This window comes from Lytechinus variegatus, chromosome 8, assembly GCF_018143015.1.
Source record: "Lytechinus variegatus isolate NC3 chromosome 8, Lvar_3.0, whole genome shotgun sequence".
In the NCBI taxonomy this organism is placed as follows: Eukaryota; Metazoa; Echinodermata; class Echinoidea; order Temnopleuroida; family Toxopneustidae; genus Lytechinus; species Lytechinus variegatus.
In genome coordinates this window covers 10,646,532-10,666,304 of record NC_054747.1, presented here as the reverse complement: position 1 = coordinate 10,666,304, position 19,773 = coordinate 10,646,532, and the positions used below count along the sequence as shown (strand labels likewise).

Here is a 19,773-nt window from a genome sequence, read left to right as displayed (position 1 = left end):
CATCTAGTAAACGTTTAATCCACATTATCCGTTGGGTTTTAACAAAGACCTCAAAATTTGGAGCTCTCAGTCCTCCAACAGAATAGTCTTGATATAGAACCTTGCGTTTTATTCTATCTTTTCCTCCCCAAATAAAATTGAAAGAAATTTTTTCTATTTCCTTAAAAACGTCTTTTGGGACTGTCATCAGTGAAGAAACATAATTTAATTTTGAAAATGCATACATTTTCAAAAGTTTTATTTTACCATACATTGTAAGATCTCTTTGTTTCCACCAACCAATAAGTCTTTTAATTTTACTCAAGATTTCCTTATAATTCAAATCATCTTTGACTTTACAATCTGGTGCGAAATATACCCCTAAGATTTTGATATGTTGTAACCAATGTCCAAGAAGTGGTAAACCTGGTCTATCTCTTTCTTCTCCCAACCATAAAAAGTTTGTTTTATCCATATTAATCTTCAATCTGCTTAAATTTTCAAAATCTGAGAATATTTTCTTTACTCTATGGATCAAATTCATATAACCACAGGTAGCGGATGGAGAGAACAGCGCCCTCTCAGGAGTGCTTCTGTCATTGAGCGGAGGAAACTTCCGTAGCAACAACCTGACCAAGGATGACGGTATCTTGACCTTTGGTGACCTTGGACCAGACACCTACTTCCTGCGAGCATTGATGAAGGAGTTTGAATTTGAACCAAGTACCCAGATGATAGAGGTCAGCGAGGGGTCGGTCGTAGACATCAAGGTCAAAGGTCGTCGGGTAGCCTTCAGGTGAGCTACCTGAGTTGTTCAGTGTGCTGTATGATTTCATTTTATAAAATGGTAATAGTAGTAGCTGTAGTGTTTGTAATAAGTGTTACTTATAGAGGTGTTACTTACTTGGGTGCATCGTGGTTCTGACTCTCACCTTTCAAACAGAGGGTCATGGGATCAAATCCTAGCCATGGCATGTTTTCCTTCAGCAAGAAATTTATCCACACTGCTGCACTCTACCCAGGTAAGGTGAAATGGTACCCGGCAGGATAAATTCCTTGCGTGCACTGAGCGCCGGTGATGGTAGCTTGAGCTAAAGCCGTGGTAATAATAGCAAGCGCTTTGTATCCTCAGGAAAAAAGCACGATATATATAAATCCAGCTATTATTATTATTATTATTTGTAGAGGTGTTGTGGTTCAGTGGATAAGTCTCTGGACTTTGAACCACAAGGTCCGGGGTTCAAATCCCACTGCAGCACCCGTGTCCTTAGGCAAGGTGTTTATCAACATTTGCCACTCTTCACCCAGGTGTAGTAAATGGGTACTTGGTAGGAAGGAATTCCTTGAATGCTCGAGCGTCCTATCAGGGTAGCCGTGCTAAAGCTGGGTAATAGTATGCAGCGCTTTGAAACATTTGTATTAAGCACTATATAAATATTGCATATTAGTATTACTTTGTTCTGTTTTCCTATGGAAGTCCCCAAGCAGAAAGCCTATTAAAGCCAGGAATCTCTATTGAAGCAATCAATGCTGGTTTTCTAACATGTGTCACTTTATTCTACTTTCCTATAGCTGTTATGGACTGAATAAGGTTAATGTGTCTGTAGCGTTTGCAACATGTGTTACTTTATTCTATTTTCCTACAGCTGTTACGGATCAGTGACGTCCCCAAACGGAAAGCCTGAGCCATGAATCCCTGTCGACACATTTCATGTTATCTTCCTAAAGTGTGTTACTTTATTTTATTTTTCTGCAGTTGTAATGTGCTGAATAAGTTTAATGTATGTGTAGTGGTTGTCACATGTGTTACTTTATTTCATTTTCCTACAGCTGTTACGGATCAGTGACGTCACTAAACGGAGAACCAGAGCCAGGAATCTCAGTTGAAGCTCACTCAGAGGAGAGCTGCGGTCAGGTCGTAGAGGAAGGAGTGTCGGACGAAGAAGGCAACTTTAGAATCAGAGGACTCCAGGTAGGTCAGAGGTCAAATGGCATCCACCATGTTGTGATTTTGAGATAAAAGGAATACCGAACGTTTTAAGGCCACGGCACACCTTACGACCCGACTGGTGTACGACTGGCTTGCGACTGGGTGAGGGGAGATGTGACGTCACAGCTCTCGTAGGTTGATAGTCGCAGACCGGTCAGAGACGAGTCGCAAGGAAAATCGTAACGATTTGCCATATCGAATCCTAATGAGTGGATCGCAAGCTCAGTCTAAATTCCAGCCAATCAGACAGCAGAGTTGCACGACGTGTATATGATAAACAGCGCGCATACGCATTAGTAAGCGCATTTTCCCAGTTGCTATGGCAAAACGCGCATACGTGAGTCGCAGACAGCATGGTAGTCAGACAGGTGTTCAGTGTCGAGGCTTATCAGCACCTTGCAACTCATGTTAGTAGTGTTCGTTTGGTGTACAACTGTCTTTGGGCGTCGTGTGGTATAGTATACAAATAATGCACGAAAGCGCGTGCATGCAGGGCCAAATATTGAACGATGTGCGAGCAGGGCCAATGGATATACCGCACCGAGGTTGGCAGGAGCGACTGCGGGTATATCCATTAGGCGAGTCGAGCACAGAGTTCATTATTTAGGTCCTCTATGCACAAGAATGCGTGTATTGTTTGTTTTATGCAACTCTGACGTCAGAGTGCAGGATAGTGCATTTTGGATGCCATAGTGCAATTTGCTGAATATCATGTACATGTAATCCGATTTGGACCAATCAGATTATAGAACATTTAGGAGTTGTATGATATGGGAGAGGTAGTGGTTTTGATGTCAAATAGTCCTTCCTTGCCTTTGTTGTTATTATTTATTTTTTTATTCAGGTACATGTACATAACTACGGATGATATGGTTTGTAGTACATGTATGAGGGGATCTGTGACTTGGGCCTTGTTATGCCGTTTGCATTGTCTTGATTTAGACTAGGATAACTGATATTATTGTGTTTATTGCAGCCAAACTGTGACTACAAGATCCAGCTGAAAGACTGTGAGAGCAACGGTCATATCGAGAGAGCATCGCCAAAAACACAAACTGTCACCGTGAGTACAAGCATTTTGATGATATGATACCCCTGCCAAACAAAGTTTGAAAGGGGTGTATAGGGATCAGGGTGTGGTCGGGCAAGTTCAAGTTTATTTATTCAAAATCAAAACATCACATAATCAAAATAGATATACATACAACGTAAATGAGTACGAAAACATGCATCAATTAGATTATAGCATAGACAAATTGGTTTTAGGACCCCTTTAAAAGCAATGCTTGGGCAGTCGGTTTGTTGTCAATCTTGCAACCAGTTCCATGAAATTCAGAACATACATTGGTCTTGGTAAAGACGTGCAAGACGCATTTTTTTGCATTCGTTGGAAACTGTGTTGCCATGGTTACTGTTTATCATGGCAAAAATTAGATAAAAATCTTGTGGTTCGAACTTCTTAATCGTTTTTTGACCAATTCTCTTGAAATTTGGCACACACATTGGTCCTGAGGTAAAAATATGCAAGATACATTTTTTGCATTCGTCTGAAATTGCATTGCCATGGTAACCACATATTATAGCCCAAAATCCAGGAAAACTCCTGGTGAATCATGTACATGTAAGTTAATACATGTACAAATATTCATGTTGGGGTAAAGAAATGCGAGATTATATTAAACTGCATAACTATGATAATGCCATAGGGCGCAGATATTAATCACCTTCAGTGATATTTCTAGTTCCTTAGGACAAGGAATTGATTAAAAAATTAATGAAAATTTATTTTTCATTCCAAGAATGATCTTACAACTTTTATGTAGATAAGTCGTCGGACTTACAACCGCAAGGTCCTCTTTTTCAGATCCTGACATAGCACTTGTATCCTTTGTCAAGGCCTCTATCTTCATTCTGTTCCTCTCCATTCAGGTTTAGGCCAGAGTGCCCCGATTAGGATAGCCATACTAAGATCATATGTGTCACTCCGAAACATTGATATAAAGTGCTGCTTAAATGTTGCTTATTATATCAGTAATTCATTGCACCGCTGTCATCTTTTGGCCTGTTGCCCAGAGCTGAATCCTGAATCCATAACACAGCTGTTTGTCAATCTGCACATTCGGATCTGATAGTTGCTGGCCGCTGAGCGCATGTAATATGGAGTGTGCTGCTTATATGTGTTCATTTGTGCATGGTTATAGGCTGTGGGCCAAGATAACAATTGCATGCAGCTTTTGTTCCATAAACTTGTAGTTAAAGGACAAGTCCACCCTAACAAAAAGTTGATTTGAATAAAAAGAGAAAAATTCAACAAGCATAACACTGAAAATTTTATCAAAATCGGATGTAAAATAAGAAAGTTATGGCATTTTAAAGTTTCGCTTATTTTCAACAAAATATTTATTTATATGAACGAGCCAGTTACATCCAAATGAGAGAGTTGATGACATTACTCACTATTTCTTTTGTATTTTATTATATGAAATATGAAATATTTTTATTTTCTCGTCATTGTCATGTGAAATGAAGTTTCATTCCTCCCTGAACACATGGAATTCCATTATTTTAACATTTTGTGCTTCAGGCAAGGAGGTCCTAATCGTCAAATTCGTAAAATTGAAATATTGTATAATTCAAAAAATAAAAAACAAAAGAAATAGTGAGTGAGTGACATCATCGATTCTGTCATAATATCATTTGGATGTAACTGGCTCGTTCATATAACTATTTGGTTGAAAATAAGCGAAAGTTTAAAATGTCATAACTTTCTTATTTTACATCCAATTTTGATGAAAATTTCAGCATTTTGCTTGTCTGATTTTTCTCTATTGATTCAAATCAAGATTTTTCTGAGGTGGACTTGACCTTTAAAATTGATGAAATTTTTGTTTGATGGCTTCAAGGTTGATAAAGGATTATATGATTATTGCAGATATTTCCTAAAGCATAAAGTAACCAGTGTGTGGGATGGGAAGGTTCTTTTATTTACACTTATTACCACTTTGCATTGCTTTCTTTTATAAATACTTTATATTTCACTTTAAATATTTGATTATAGATTGGCCAAAAAGTTATCAAGGATTTGAGGATCATCGTGTTCAGACATCTCAACCAGTTTGATATAGGAGGAAATATCGTCACTCCGCATGAATACTTGGCATCATTAAAGGTACAGTAAGAGAAATAAAGAGGAGAAGAGAGAGAGAAGGGGAGAGAGGGAGGAAGAATGGCACACCATTAACCCACTGCCAACCGGGACCAGGCAGCACCTGTACAAAGTCTATGAGAATTACAGATGTCAGTATTCAGCGGGTTAACCCTAAAAAGACTGGGCTATTTTGGAGGCTAGAAAAACTGGGGGGGGGGCCTTTTGGGCCCCCCCCCTAAGATCTCGGCTGTTGGTCATCCGATAGCAACCAAATTTGGCACACACATCCTTTGTCATGTCCTCTAAAAGAAAACATAGTCAAAATACTGATATTGTATTTTATAATATATGCATAATTAATTATGTGAATATGCAAATTTTTATCAAAAAATTGAATTTTTCATACTTTGGTACCTATTGCGGTCCATAAATTCCCGTTTCAAGGTTTTCAGCTGTAAGAAGAGGTTGTTTATCATGGAATTGTGTTATTTCGTGCTTGAATTATTAGATATGCTTATGCAAATTAGTAATTACTAAATATGCAAATAAGTACTCTGCACGCGTTATGTAGAGAAATACAACATTTGGCATGTTTTATTGCATTACACTCTCTTGCAATGAGCCAAAGCAATCTTGGAAGATAAACAAGTGATGTGTTACATGTACACTAGCTGGTGAAAACAAAGCATAAGAGATATCACATAATTTAGGCAAATTATATTCATAATTAATTATGTGAATATGCAAATTTTCATCAAAAAATTGAATTTTTCATGTTTTGGTACTTATTGCGGTCCATAAATTCCTGTTTCAAGGTTTTCAGCTGTAAGAAGAGGTTCTTTATCATGGAATTGTGTTGTTTCATGCTTGAATTATTAGATATGCTTATGCAAATTAGTAATTACTAGATATGCAAATAAGTACTCCGCATACGTTATGTAGAGAAATACAATAATTGGCATGTTTTATTGCATTACTTTTCTTATATTTTTCTTTGATTTTAATTTCTTATGTATTTCTTTATTTTGCATTTCTTATGTATGTATTTATTTTTTTATGCAATGTTTTTCATTATTTTCATACCCTAGAACTGCTACTTGAATTCACAAGTGACATAATATAGAAAGAAACAAATAAAAATGTAGTTAGAAAACAATGTGTATAACATTCATTCAAATACCATACACTTTACACACAAACGAATACAAATTTCAATTTCTTACATGACATGTGATACGAAAATGTTACGTAACTCCGCAACCGCGGCATGGGGGTATAAAAATTTGGTATCAAAAGTTGCGCAAAACTCAAGAGAAAAAAGTCATGAAATGGCGGCGCGAACGCTTCATGCGCAAAAAAGTTATCGCGATTTATGTACAGGGGGGGGCCTAAAAGGCCCCCCCCCCAGTCTTTTTAGGGTTAAAGTTTATGGACCAATAGCCTGTCCTTCAATTTGGTCAAGAAGCGTGAGACTTAAAGGATAAAAACTGTTAAATGTTGCGGGACTATCCTTTTGCGTTACAGACTTATCGAGAAAAAATGTTAAGAAGGGATAAATAGGGTCTAAGGGATGAAAGAGAGAGGAAAGGGGAAGAAACATTGCCACTCCACATGAATAGTTGAAAAGGGTTTGCTGAGGGAGATGGAGGAAACAGAGAAAGAGAGAGATATGCAGACACAGAGAGATACAGACAAACAGAGTAAGAGACATACAGACAGACAAGTGAAAGAGAGACAGAGCTAGGAAGAAACATTATTGCTTCTGAATACTATTTGTTCATTTATTAATTCATTTATTCCTTTTTTATTATTTTTCATTCTTCTATTTAGTTAGTTAGTCAGTCAGTCAGTCAATCAGCCAGTTATAGTTCAGCAGGTTAGCTACATCTGTCAGTAATTCACATACTGCTTTACATGGAGGGGGGGTGCATAACATAAAATACAAATAGAAATATAATAGAAAGGAAAATAAACAAAAGCCACTTGCAAGCTCTGCCAATCAAACTTATTATACATGAAAATATTCGTTGAAGGGAGAGGGACATTGTTTCATTTCTGACATTGTTATATATTTTTTATTTTCCAGGTGTCTTTATACAGTGAGGAGGATCCTGATTCACCCATTCATACTCTCTCGTTAGAGACGGGAAGTTTCTTTCAGTTCTCTGCTGTGCCTAATGACGGGAGGGTAAGTCAAATTAAAGGGATGGTCCGGGCTGAAAATATTTATATCTTAATACATAGAATAGAATTCACTGATCAAAACGCCGAAAATTTCATCAAAATCGGATAACAAATAATAAAGTTATTGAAGTTTAAAGTTTAGCAATATTTTGTGAAAACAGTCGTCATGAATATTCATTAGGCGAGCTGATGATGTCACATCTCTACTATCCGTTTTCTTATGTTATTACATAAAATCATAATTTTTTCATTATTTTATACTTGTGTGAATAACATGTCTCCTTATGATGGAATAAGTTGCAGCAATAAATATCTAATGCACTAAATCAGCTGTCAATCCAATTTTTCTAGTTCTTGGAGGACAAAATTTGAATAAACCTAATTTCATATAATAAAATACAAAAGAACAAGTGGAGATGTGACATCATCAGTCCACCTAATGAATATTCATGGCGATTGTTTTTACAAAATATTACTAAACTTTAAAATTCAATAACTTTGTTATTTGTTATCCGATTTTGATGAAAGTTTCGGAATTTTGCTAAGTGAATACTACTCTATTTATTAAGCTATAAATACTTTCAACCCGGACCATCCCTTTAAAGACGAGTGGCTTGTAACACAAAGCTTAGCAATGATCGTAGAACAATTTTCTACGATTGATTCCATTGACCTACAATGTACAATCAATCGTGACTCTTACAAAGAGTCGCGATTGATCCAATCAACCACAACTATAGAAAGCCAGCAACGTCAACATGTGAACTGCATGTTTGTTCAAAATATTTTCCAGATATGATGTATATTTATACATTCATTGTTTTCTTGAAAATTCAGTGTTCTCTTTATTTACAAAGGACATTGCGCAAATATCTTGTAGTAGAAATTATGACATTGATCGATTTCCATATTGTCGAGGTTGATTGGATCGATCACAACTCTTTGTAAGGTGGGGCCCAGTTGTTGTGTGCTTAAAGTGATTGGTTAACATTGGTTTGACTTTTAAAAAATCTGAGCTAGAAGGTCACACTTGTCACCTGTGTCTGTGATATGTTACAAAAGTGAAGCCCAGGAAAAATTGCATTCGAAAATGATTATTTAGTGCTTCAAAAATTGAAATATAAAGTGACCGGAAACACCATCTTAATTTCATCCCATACACTTATGTGTACTATTTAGGTATCTATAAGACGCCTATTTACAAAATCAGGGTTTGCCTTGTAGTTTTAGCTTTTCATTCTCAATAATGGTTGTTTTCAGGGTTATTATTACTAATACATGCACTTGTTGTACACATGTTTTATCCTGGTTTGAGAAGTTTTTAAATCAGCTGCTCACAAAGTTAAACAATACATTTAATGTTTTTTCCCCAGACATATACGTATATGGAATCTGACAAACATACATGTACTTCAATGATTAACTGGTTTGTGAATAATGGTTTTGTTTGTTGTTTCAGAGGTACATGATAAAGCTTGAGTCCACCTTGCCCAGATCAAGCTATGATTATACATTACCAGAAGCAAGCTTTACAAGCACCGGATACCAGAAACATGTCACACTGCCGTTCAGTCCTCAGGTGAGATGATGGGCTGGGTAGGAGGTGATGGTGATGATGAGGAGGAGGAGGAGGAGGATACGGAGTATGATGATGATGGTGATGATGATGATGATGATGATGATGATGGTGATGTTCATGATGGTCATGATGATGATGAGGAGGAGGAGGATCGTGATAATGAGGATGATGATGATGATGATGGTGATGATGATGATGATGATGATGAGGATGAGGATGATGGTGGTAGTGATGATGAGGAGGAGGATGATGGTATTGGATTTTGATGGTGACGTTGATGATGATTATATTGTTGATAATGATAATTGTAATGATTATGATGATCACGATGGTTGTTATTGATGCTGTCTTAAATCAAAATTCTTCCATTCAACCTGTTAAAGGGGAATTAAACCTTTGGAACAAATAGGCTTGTGTAGAAACAGAAAAATCAAAGAATAAGAATAAAGAAAGTTTGAGAAAAATCGGACAAATAATGAGAAAGTTATGAGCATTTGAATATTGCAATCACTAATGCTATGGAGATCCTCCCATTGGCAATGCGACAAGAATGTGTGATGTCACTGATGAACAACTTTCCCTTTGGTGGACTATAAAATACCCTCAAAATGTCTCTTTTTGCTTTTTCTTATGATGATACAAACTCTTTATCCATGATGTATTCTTAAAAAATATGTATTACATGCCCTCATGTAGAAAGAACACATGATCTATGGATAGATGTGATAAAAGAGGCAATTCAAGTGAAATATATACTAAAGTAATGGGGAGAGTTGTTCACAAGTGACATCACACATCTTTGTCACATTGCCAATTTGCTATCTCCATAGCATTAGTGATCCCAATATTCAAATGCTCATAACTTTCTCATTATTTGTCTTATTTTTCTCAAACTTTTGTTGATCTGTTTCTTTGATTTTTCTGTTTTCACACAAGCTATCTTGTTCCAATGGTTTCATTCTCCTTTAAGTTCTTACATGTATTTGATCTGTACATGTAGCTGTGATGATGTATAAGATCAACTCCTTTACTCAATATCTCTCCTCTCTCTCTCTCTCTCTCTTTCTCTCTCACCTGTATATTCATAGAAACGTGCCGTTGAGCAAGAAGTTATGCAAGGTTCCTATTTCGCCCTTCCTCTGGTTGTAGCACTCATTGCTGTGGGTGTTAACCATGCCAAGGTTAGTTTATCTTAGATAATAGTCCTTCTTCGGGGGGGGGGGGGGGAATAGATGAAGGTAACAGTGGATTAATGATGGTACTCTACAACTCTGTTCTGCAACAGAAGAAGACGAAGGAGTAGAAGAGGAGGAGGAATGAGAAGGGGGGGGGGGTGAGGTAGCACGCTATCTGATATAGTAGTATCTACGATGGCTTAGACATGAAGAGAACGGAAATTGTTTCTGCAAAATTATGTTTGGTCAGGGGGAGAAAGAGAATAAGAACAGGCTCAATTCCCAAGTTTGGAAGCTGAATCATGTCAAATAATTTTAAAGAAAATATAGTTGGCTGTACAGCAAAATAAACATATCGAAAATTAAAAGCAGAAGATTGATGTCTTTTCAAGGATCTTATTTCTCTCAACATGTACTTTCCGTTTTTCCATCAGATCCTGCCATTTATACTTCAGTTTGGACAGAGCATGCGAGGCTTACAGAGCACCGCCCCCGCCAGCAGACCAGAGACGGTCAACGTCGACGCCGATTTGTCACGGCAACGCAAGAAAGTCAAGCCAAGGAAGACATGACGATACTCTGCTTTGTCGTAGATTTATGTCACTTAGTAGATAGTACAAGCTTAATTAGACCACCACTCAGTAAGAATACCTTGTCAAAAGTCTTTAACGGGGTAGTTCAACCCTGACAAAAAACTTTATTGTAAACATAGCAAAAAAAATAACAAATGTTATTGAAGGTTTGAGGAAAATCAATCAAAGAAAGTGATGTGAGTTTTGATTTTTTTATTTGTGACTTTGTATGTGTGCAGCTACCCATGTATCATGAGTTAAAAAATATCAATGAAATGTCATTTTCTCAAAAGATGAAAATGGGCTTCATTGTACCTTTAGTATATCAACAGACAATTTTTTTTCTATGCTTTTTTTGGTTTTATCCTCTTAATCAAGGTATTTATTCACAATAACATTTGTTCTGTTTTTTTATAATGGGATAGATAATTTCCCACCTGCTTCTGAAAGAAGAAAATTTTTAGTCATCACGAACCATTAAAAAATTGGAATTCATGTATTTTTTTATTACATAACATATGGGACAGCTGCTCGTATGTGATGTCACAAATCAAAATCTTGAAATTCACATAACTTTCATAATTTTTAATGGATTTTTTCCTCAAAACCTTTACCATTATTTTTATTATTTTTTCTGTTTTTTTGACAACAAACTTTTCGTCAGGGTGAACTTCCCCTTTAAGCAGGGATCCTTCTATCAAGGTACTTTGAGTCTATACATCGTGGCTTTCCTGCATTTCCAGTTATATTGTCTATGATGAGATCGGGGGCCCGTCTTACAAAGAGTTGCAATTGATCCAATCAATCGCAAAGTTCTGGTCGCATGTCATAAGGTGGTCCAATTTCGCGAACAGGGTAAAAATGGTCAAAAATTTTATTTTTTGATATGTTATAGCTATTACCATTCTCTAAATAATGAAAAAGTTTTAAGTCTGGATTACGTTTATTTTTCCCTAAAATAACTAATTAACAGCTAATTATTACATAGACGTCAATGTAAATGTGAATTTTGAAATGTGTTTTCCTCAAATTGGACCTGCTGCACATAAAATGGTGTCAAAAGTTAATGCAACAATGGATCACCCTAGTATTTTGCAGTTATAATCTTGAAACATCAATAATTAAATCTGTACCAAAAATCAAATAATTATCTATTATTGTATGCGTATTAATTATACTAATTAATTAACAGTATTTAATTTCACATTTTTGCCCCCAAAATACCTGTTACTGTATTTATATACTTGGCAAAATGACAACATCATGGGTAGAAATGTTTGTTGCAATGATACACAACATTTGTACTAAAAATTAAGATTACAAATTAGATAATTAACCAAATCTCTCTGGTTTACTAATTGATTAGGTTGCAGATCAGAGCTGACATACACATGTATTCCATTGCTGCATATTTTCAAAATTGTCAAATTTTTATGACATTTAGTTGTTCCCTGCTTTAAAACACCCAGAAATATGAGGATAACAGTCATATTACATATTATAGTAAGTTGTTAATTAGGTTTAATTAATATTTTATCATTTACCGCATCCACCGGCTCCGCATCCACCGGCTCCGCCACCCCTGTTACTTCAAACTTAATGTGCTATAGTTTTTGTTCCTGATATTGTATTGATCTAATTCATAGTAATATATTTAGCCTATAGTTCTAGCTTCAAAATGAGATATTACTCAATAAATTTGGTCAAGATGCTGTGATGTAACAACAATTTATCCATGGCACCGTGTGGAAAATTGTTCATACGCCACCCTTTTTGCATACCCAACTTATGAAATGCGACCACCTATGGAAAGCCAGCAAAGTCAACATATTTAGTGCATTTTTGCTCAATTTTTTTTCTAGATATTTATGTATATCCATAAATTCATTGATTTCTTGACAGTTCAGTGTGTGTTCTCCTTTGTTTACAAAGGACATTGTGCAAATTTCCTGTAGGCAAAATTATGACACTGACGGATTTCCATAGAGTTACGATTGATCCAATCAACCTCAACTACATGGAAATCCATCAATGTCATTTTTCTACAGGAAATTTTGCACCATGTCCTTGTAAACAAAGGAGAACACACTGAACTGTCAAGAAATCAAAGAATTCATGGATATACATTTATATCTAGAAAATCTTTTGAACAGACATGCTCTTTATTTGTTGACTTTGCTGGCTTTCCATAGTTGCGATTGTTCAGATCAATCATAACTCTTTGTAAGACAGGCCCCTGGGCCCCATCTTACAAAGAGTTACAATTGATCCAATCAACCTTAACTCTATGGAACTTTATCCATGTCATTTTTTCTACAGGACATTTGCACATTGTCTTTTGTAAACAAAGAGAAGCACACTGAGTTTTCAAGAAAACAATTGATGTATGCATATACAGCTTATCAAGAGAAAAAATTGAACAAATGAGCATTTCAGAGGTTGACGTTGCTGGCTTTCCATAGTTGCGGTTGGTCGGATCAATCGTAAGTCTTTGTAAGACGGGGCCCAGGTAATGAAAGGATCGCTTCCCGTGCAAAAGATGCGGCTCTTGACTTTTGACAAGGTCCCTCTTTGACCTGGCTAGATTTTGAAATTTAGGGAAAAGTGCCCGTTTGAAGTGGAGAGGAGTCTTAGTGTTACAAGGTCGTACTTAAATCTTTGTGAAACACCCTCCAGTACGCATTTGACACCCAATTTTATAGTCACAACCTACAGAGTAGCCATGAGACTGCTTATTGAGGAACAAGGGTTGGTTTCATGAAACCTTCTATCAATAGCAGTATGTGAGCAATTGTTATAAGCTATATTGAAGTTATACGATATCAGTTGCATTTGTCACAGAATTCATTCATTCGTGATTGATAACTAGTTTTATGAATCTGTGCTCTATCTAGGCTTGTGCATTTTTGTGTCAGAAACGTTACAAAGAGTTGCTATTGATCCGATCAATCATAACTATGGACGGCCACCAGCGTCAACATCTAAAATGTAAATCTGTTCAAAATATTTTCTTGGTATGATGTTTATTCATGCATTCATCACTCTCTTGAAGATTCAGTATGATTCTCTTTGTATCCTAAGGAAATTGTGCAAATTTTCTTTAGAAAAAATTATGACATTGATGGATTTCCATACTGTTGATGTTGATTTGATCAATCGTAACTCTTTGTAAGACGGGGCCTAGATTCATTCACACCATGTTTTGAATGTATCGTCTCTTCTTCGTTTCAGACTTTTGTTTAGGTGCATGATATCAGAATTTTCACATTTTGTCTCCAAATTTCTGATGCAGTCAGGTCATTGAGAGTTCGGTGGTTGAGTATTTTTGTTTCACGTAGGTTATATCATTTCACAACATTTGCACTGGTGACAATTCCTCCGGGCTTTATTTCGTCCAAGATATAGGTTAGAGTTGCAAGAGGGTTTTATGTTAAGTTTAGATAGGGTATAGTGTTAAATCCAGGGTTGAAGTTGGTCATTCCATTAACGTGTGGAATTTACAGGGGAGCAATTGTCGCCAGAGTAAATGTCATGGAACCGGTTATACATGTTTATCAGGGGCCCCGTTTCCTAAAACTTGGTATAATAACAAATTTGCAATAGCAGTTTTAAAGCGGCACCTCATAGGGCACCTTGACAGAGTACCGGTATATAAGGCCTGCTTTTACAAACTTTGCTCATTCTCGTGAAGACGTCAAGAACACACTTGTCGAAACGTCAACTCTGGGTGGTCCATTTCAGGACCAACACTTGCCCAAGAAAGATACATGGTGTACCGTGAAACCTGCTACACTGGATTTAAAGCTACTGAAATCCTTCAATTTGATTGGCTGATGGCACACTTGTTATAGAAATTGTGCATTTGTGATTGTAACAAGTCTTTGTGAAACAGGGTCTAGTCTTAGAATTGGGATTTCCAAGGAATACATACAGCTTAGGATATCGTCGCACGCACCATGAATCGTCCTCTCTGTTACGTTGCCCACTGTGGCGTAAATAATTAACTTTGGCTTTTCCTTTGTAGTCTAATTCTTCTGTAGTGTCCGATCTCCTTACGAACTTCATAATTACTTTAAGGAACCTGCAGACATTACAAGCTCTGATTTTCATGCAGGTTCCTTCATATTTCACTTTATTTACTGCCATTATCTTTGTATTTGCTATGTAACCAATTGTATTTCTTGTATTATGTTATTATTTTGTTATCTTGTGAAGTATGAAAATAAATTCAATTCAATTCAACTTCAAGAAAATATAAAGATACGGGATGAAAATTTGGAACCTGAACTTTTTAACGAAGACACTGGTAAATAATTTGCTCTTCTAGTAGGTGCACTTACTGCTGGTTTAAAAAAAAATTCTTTAAATGCGTTTTCTGCAAAAGTAACTTTCGCATAGAAGTGCGCAGAGAGGACGGTTCGTGGTGCGTGCGACGATATGGTTACTAGACCAAACTGTGTGGGAGATTGGTAGAAAAGTGGTTTACTGGAGCTGTTCATCATTACATTTTTGTTGTAATTATTATGCCTTAAGAGTCTAGTGGTTTCATGGTACACCGTGTATCTTTCATGGGCATATGTGGGGTGATACCTCATATGCTCTTGCGACATTTTGTCCGGTCATCATATCTCGTAGGGCATAGGGTTAGAGTTAGGATTGCAATAGAGTTTTTGGTGTAGAATAATATAAGGATTAGGGTTTATTTAGTTTTGGAGGTTAGATTTTATGTTTGGCTTAATGTGCAGATTTGCCATCGGAGCAATTGTCGCCGGAGCAAATGTCATGGAACCATATAATGGTCCTGTAATGGACCAGCAAAACTTGACGTTTTGACTAGCGTTGTTCTTGTTGTCTTCAGGAGATGCACTTGTTGAATCGTCAAGTTTGGTAATCCTTTTCAGGACCAACATTTGCCCACTAAAGACACATGGTGTGATGTGAAATTACTGCACTCTTTTTCGCAGCTATGGAAATCTTCAACAGTCTTACATGTAATTTGTTTTAGCTACCGAATTATGGCATCACATTTTTCCTTAGGATTTTTCCATGAAAAAAAAAAAATTGTGTTTTATTGATAATTTTTTTTTCTTTTTGTCTCATTATATATTTCATTACACTCAACACAAGTACATGTTTAAGCAAGTGGATGGATGTAATTTCAGGTAAATACATGTAGACCAAGGTCAACGGTCATTAGGGAGTCAGAATACAGTTTGGGGAATCACTGAGTTGGTTTGGTTTAATTCTATAGGTATGTAGTATGTAGATTAGAAAGAAGTTCATCTCCTTGTCTTGTATCTGATATGATCTTTATGTGTAAAAATTTGTTTTTAAGAAATTATAATGAGGACCTATTGTATTGTGATAAGTAATGAATCCTACTGCAATAAAATCACTGTAAAATGTGTGTATGTATGTATCGACTGTTTACGTACAGTTTTGTATCGACAAATCGCGTAGAAATCATCTTTATGGATAATTTTTTTTAAGTGAATTAAGATTTTCTTTCTGGTCGGTGATTTTAAAGGGGAAGTTCACCCTGACAAAAAGTTTGCTGTTAAAATAGCAGAAGAAATAATAAAAAATATTGCCGAAGGTTTGAGAAAAATTCATCAAAGAATTAAAAAGTTATTAGAATTTTAATTATTTGATTTGTGACGTCATATGCGAGCAGCATTCCTACATAGTGAATGGTAAAAAATTAATGAAATCTCATTTTCTCAGCAAATTGAAAATGGTTTTTACTGTAGTTTTCATATATCAATATACAAATCATTTCACACCCGATCATGTATAGAAACAAAATTAAGTCATCAGGAACCATACAAAATTTGAAATTCATGCATTTTATATTACATAACATATGGGGCAGCTGCTCATTTATGACGTCACAATTCCAAAACTTTGAATTCTAATAACTTTCTTAATCTTTAACGGATTTTCCTCAAACCTTCGGCAATATTTTTATTATTTTTTCTGCTAATTTTACAACAAACTTTTCTTCAGGGTGAACTTCCCCTTTAAGTAGATTTTGCTCGAAGGACATACATTATGTTTATTGCACAGTCCGTTCACTTTTGCACTGTCTAATAATGATGATGACACTTGCTTATATAGCACTTACAAATTATCAGAAGTCTTAAAGTTCTCTGTAGAAAAGCAGCATGATTACAATAGTAATAATAATCAACATTTGTGTAGCTCTTATAACAAAACATGTCTCTTAGCGCTAACCTTATAATAATAATTATAATAGGCATTTATATAGCGCCCTCTATCTAGAAATAATCTATTCCGAGGCGCAGTATTTTTTATTATTACCCCGGCTTAAGCGCGAGCTGCCTTCAAGTGCTCAGTGCATTTCAAGGAATTGATCCTGCCTGGTACCCATTCACCTCACCTGGGTTGAGTGCAGCACAATGTGGATGAATTTTGTGCTGAAGGAAATTACTTCATGGCTGGGATAATACTTACATGTAATTAGTAGTGCAACTGTTGGGAGCAATGCTTACATTTAACTACATGTATTACAGGTACTATTGTCACATTTTGTTCATTTACAACAAATGGTATTACTATTATTTTAATGTAATTTTTTTTTACCAGAAAGGTGATTATGTAAATGTTGACCATGTTGAAATTAAATTGAAAAATTCAAATAAATCTTTTGGATCTTGTCTGAAATTTGTCTATTATGTGCCTCCTCCGTCCCTCAAGACAAATATACCATTTCTCTGCAATGCAGAAAAAAGATAAAATCAGAGAAACTGAAAATTTGGCACTTAAAAGGGAAATCAGGGCCCTGTCTCACAAAGTTACGATTGATCCAATCAGTCGTAAATCTATGGAAATCCATGTTCTTTGTAAACAATGGAGATCACACCAAATTGTCAAGAAATCAATGAATTTATGGATACATTCATATCTAGATTTTTTTGATCAAACATGCATTTTATATGTTGACTTTACCGACTTTCCATAGCTGCAATTGACCCGATCATTCGCAACTCTTTGTTAGGCGGGCCCCTGGGCTCTGTAGCACAAGGGTTAGCGATTAATCGCTAATTTGAAAGAACAATGCTGATTGGTTCCTAGTCTACGGAGCAAAATGCACATGCAACGATGATCGCGATAGGCCATTTCATTTAGCGATTAATCGCTTTGTGTTACGGAGCCCAGGTCACAATGATGCATTAACTTTTCATGAAAACCCATCCAAAGTGGAATTTAGAGCTTACATGTATAAGCTGTGTATCACAAGAATCATTAAATCTGTTTGATTGCACGTTTGTTTGAATCCACTGGTTCGAATGGACTTAATTAGCTTTAAAGGGATGGTCCAGGCTGGAAATATTTGCATTATTCCGGTGAAACAGTTCTAGACATGTCTTTATGAATATTGATTAGTTGGGCTGATGATGACATATCCCTACTTGTTCTTTTGTATTTTATTATTTGTATTTTTATTATTATTATATGAAATTAGGTTTATTCAAATATTTTCGACCAAGAACTAAAACAATGGATTGACAACTAATTAAGTGCGTTATTTCTTGCTGCAACATCATAATGGAGACATATCATTGAAACATTTATGATTTCATGTAATAACATAAGAAAACGGAAAGTGGGGATGTGACATCATTAGCCCACCTAATGAATATTCATGACAATGTGCATATGACTGTTTTCACATAATATTGATGAACTTTAAAATTCTATAACTTCATTATTTCTTATCTGATTTTGATGAAATTTTCAGCACTATGCTTTGTGAAATTTACTCTATTTGGATATAAATATTCTCAGCCCGGACCATCCTTTTAACTTCCAAACAGAAATTGATTAGAAACCAATGTGAAAGTACCCCCCTTGATAATGTGCCCACAAATTTTTTTATTCTTTGCCTGCACAGATACAGAAGAAGAAAGACAAACAAAGCAACGTTTCTATAAACTTCAATTTTTTTTATTGTTCGATTATTGTTCAATGTACATATTCTTGCTGAAATATCCAGCTATACATTATATACATTTGTTGAAGACCCCTTCTTTCGGTATACAGCATGGTAAATGATTAATAAACAATACCTTATTCATGGTGGTTGTGAAGCGCATACATTCGTAATTCTGAAGCTTCGTTATTCCGAAGGTTCATAATTCTGATGGTTCGTAAGTCTGAAAACGAAATTAAGTTCGTAATTCCGAAGGTTCGTTAGTCCGAAAACGAAATAAGGTTCGTTAATCATTTCGTTTTCGGATAAACGAACCTTATTTCGTTTTCGGATTAACGAACCTTCGGAACAAAAACCTTATTTTGTTTTCGGATTCACGAATCTTCGGAACATCGAGCCTTATTTCATTTTCGGATTGTCGAACCTTCGGAATAATGAACCTTCAGAATAACGCAACAAATGTTCGGATTAACGAACCCTTTTACGTTTTCGGATTAACGAACATCGAGGTATAGGCAATTTATGTGTTTTGGAATTACGAACCTTCGGAATTACGAAGTGTTACCCTCTGAAGTACGGTCGACAACACACATGTTCACGATTTATTAGTATTCGTACAACCTCACATAAAAGCATATTTTCATTCATATTTTCATAAAATAAGCTAAATGCGATTTTTCTCCAAAACCGGATCACGGACCAGTGGTAAGGTATGCGGTGGCCTTCTCAGTCAACATGTTACCTTGAAATGAAAAAAAAAACCCAAAGAAGCGTAAACACGTAGTCCATGAAACTGTGTTTATGATGGGCATCTTGGCCTTGACAGAGGGGACATAATTGCGCCCTATGGTTCAATCACAGCAAGGACATACAGACATTAACAAACCTGGGAAATTAATTATCAAATTGCAAAATGGGACAAATTCAACTCAACCCTGAAATAAACCATGTGTCAGAGTGTCTTTATTAAAAAAAAATTAATGTCTCTAATAGAAGATTATACAAGAAAAGTGTTGTAATAATTGGCTGAAAACTGTATTCCTCCAACAATGACTGTTTAACAGATTTTTTTCACACAGGACAGCAATGAGGTTTAATACATCAGTATTCATTGTAAATGGATAATTCAATGTTATGCTCAAAATGCTGCCAATTGCTAAAGATTAGTAACTGTATTCATGAAAATAACAGA

The 19,773-nt window shown here is 35.8% G+C and overlaps 1 protein-coding gene across 1 annotated transcript in view; it reads left to right on the top strand.

Moving 5' to 3' along the window:
• The window catches only part of LOC121420638 (nodal modulator 1-like), a 59,312-nt gene extending 48,662 nt beyond the window's left edge, over window positions 1-10,650 (top strand). The window contains exons 21-28 of the mRNA XM_041615302.1: window positions 534-775; window positions 1,810-1,951; window positions 2,946-3,032; window positions 5,028-5,138; window positions 7,204-7,305; window positions 8,761-8,880; window positions 9,969-10,061; window positions 10,490-10,650. Of these exons, the coding sequence (XP_041471236.1) occupies window positions 534-775; window positions 1,810-1,951; window positions 2,946-3,032; window positions 5,028-5,138; window positions 7,204-7,305; window positions 8,761-8,880; window positions 9,969-10,061; window positions 10,490-10,627 (1,035 nt within the window). The 3' untranslated portion in view covers window positions 10,628-10,650. The remainder of the gene's footprint in view (window positions 1-533; window positions 776-1,809; window positions 1,952-2,945; window positions 3,033-5,027; window positions 5,139-7,203; window positions 7,306-8,760; window positions 8,881-9,968; window positions 10,062-10,489) is intronic.
• Window positions 10,651-19,773: the final 9,123 nt, after the last annotated feature.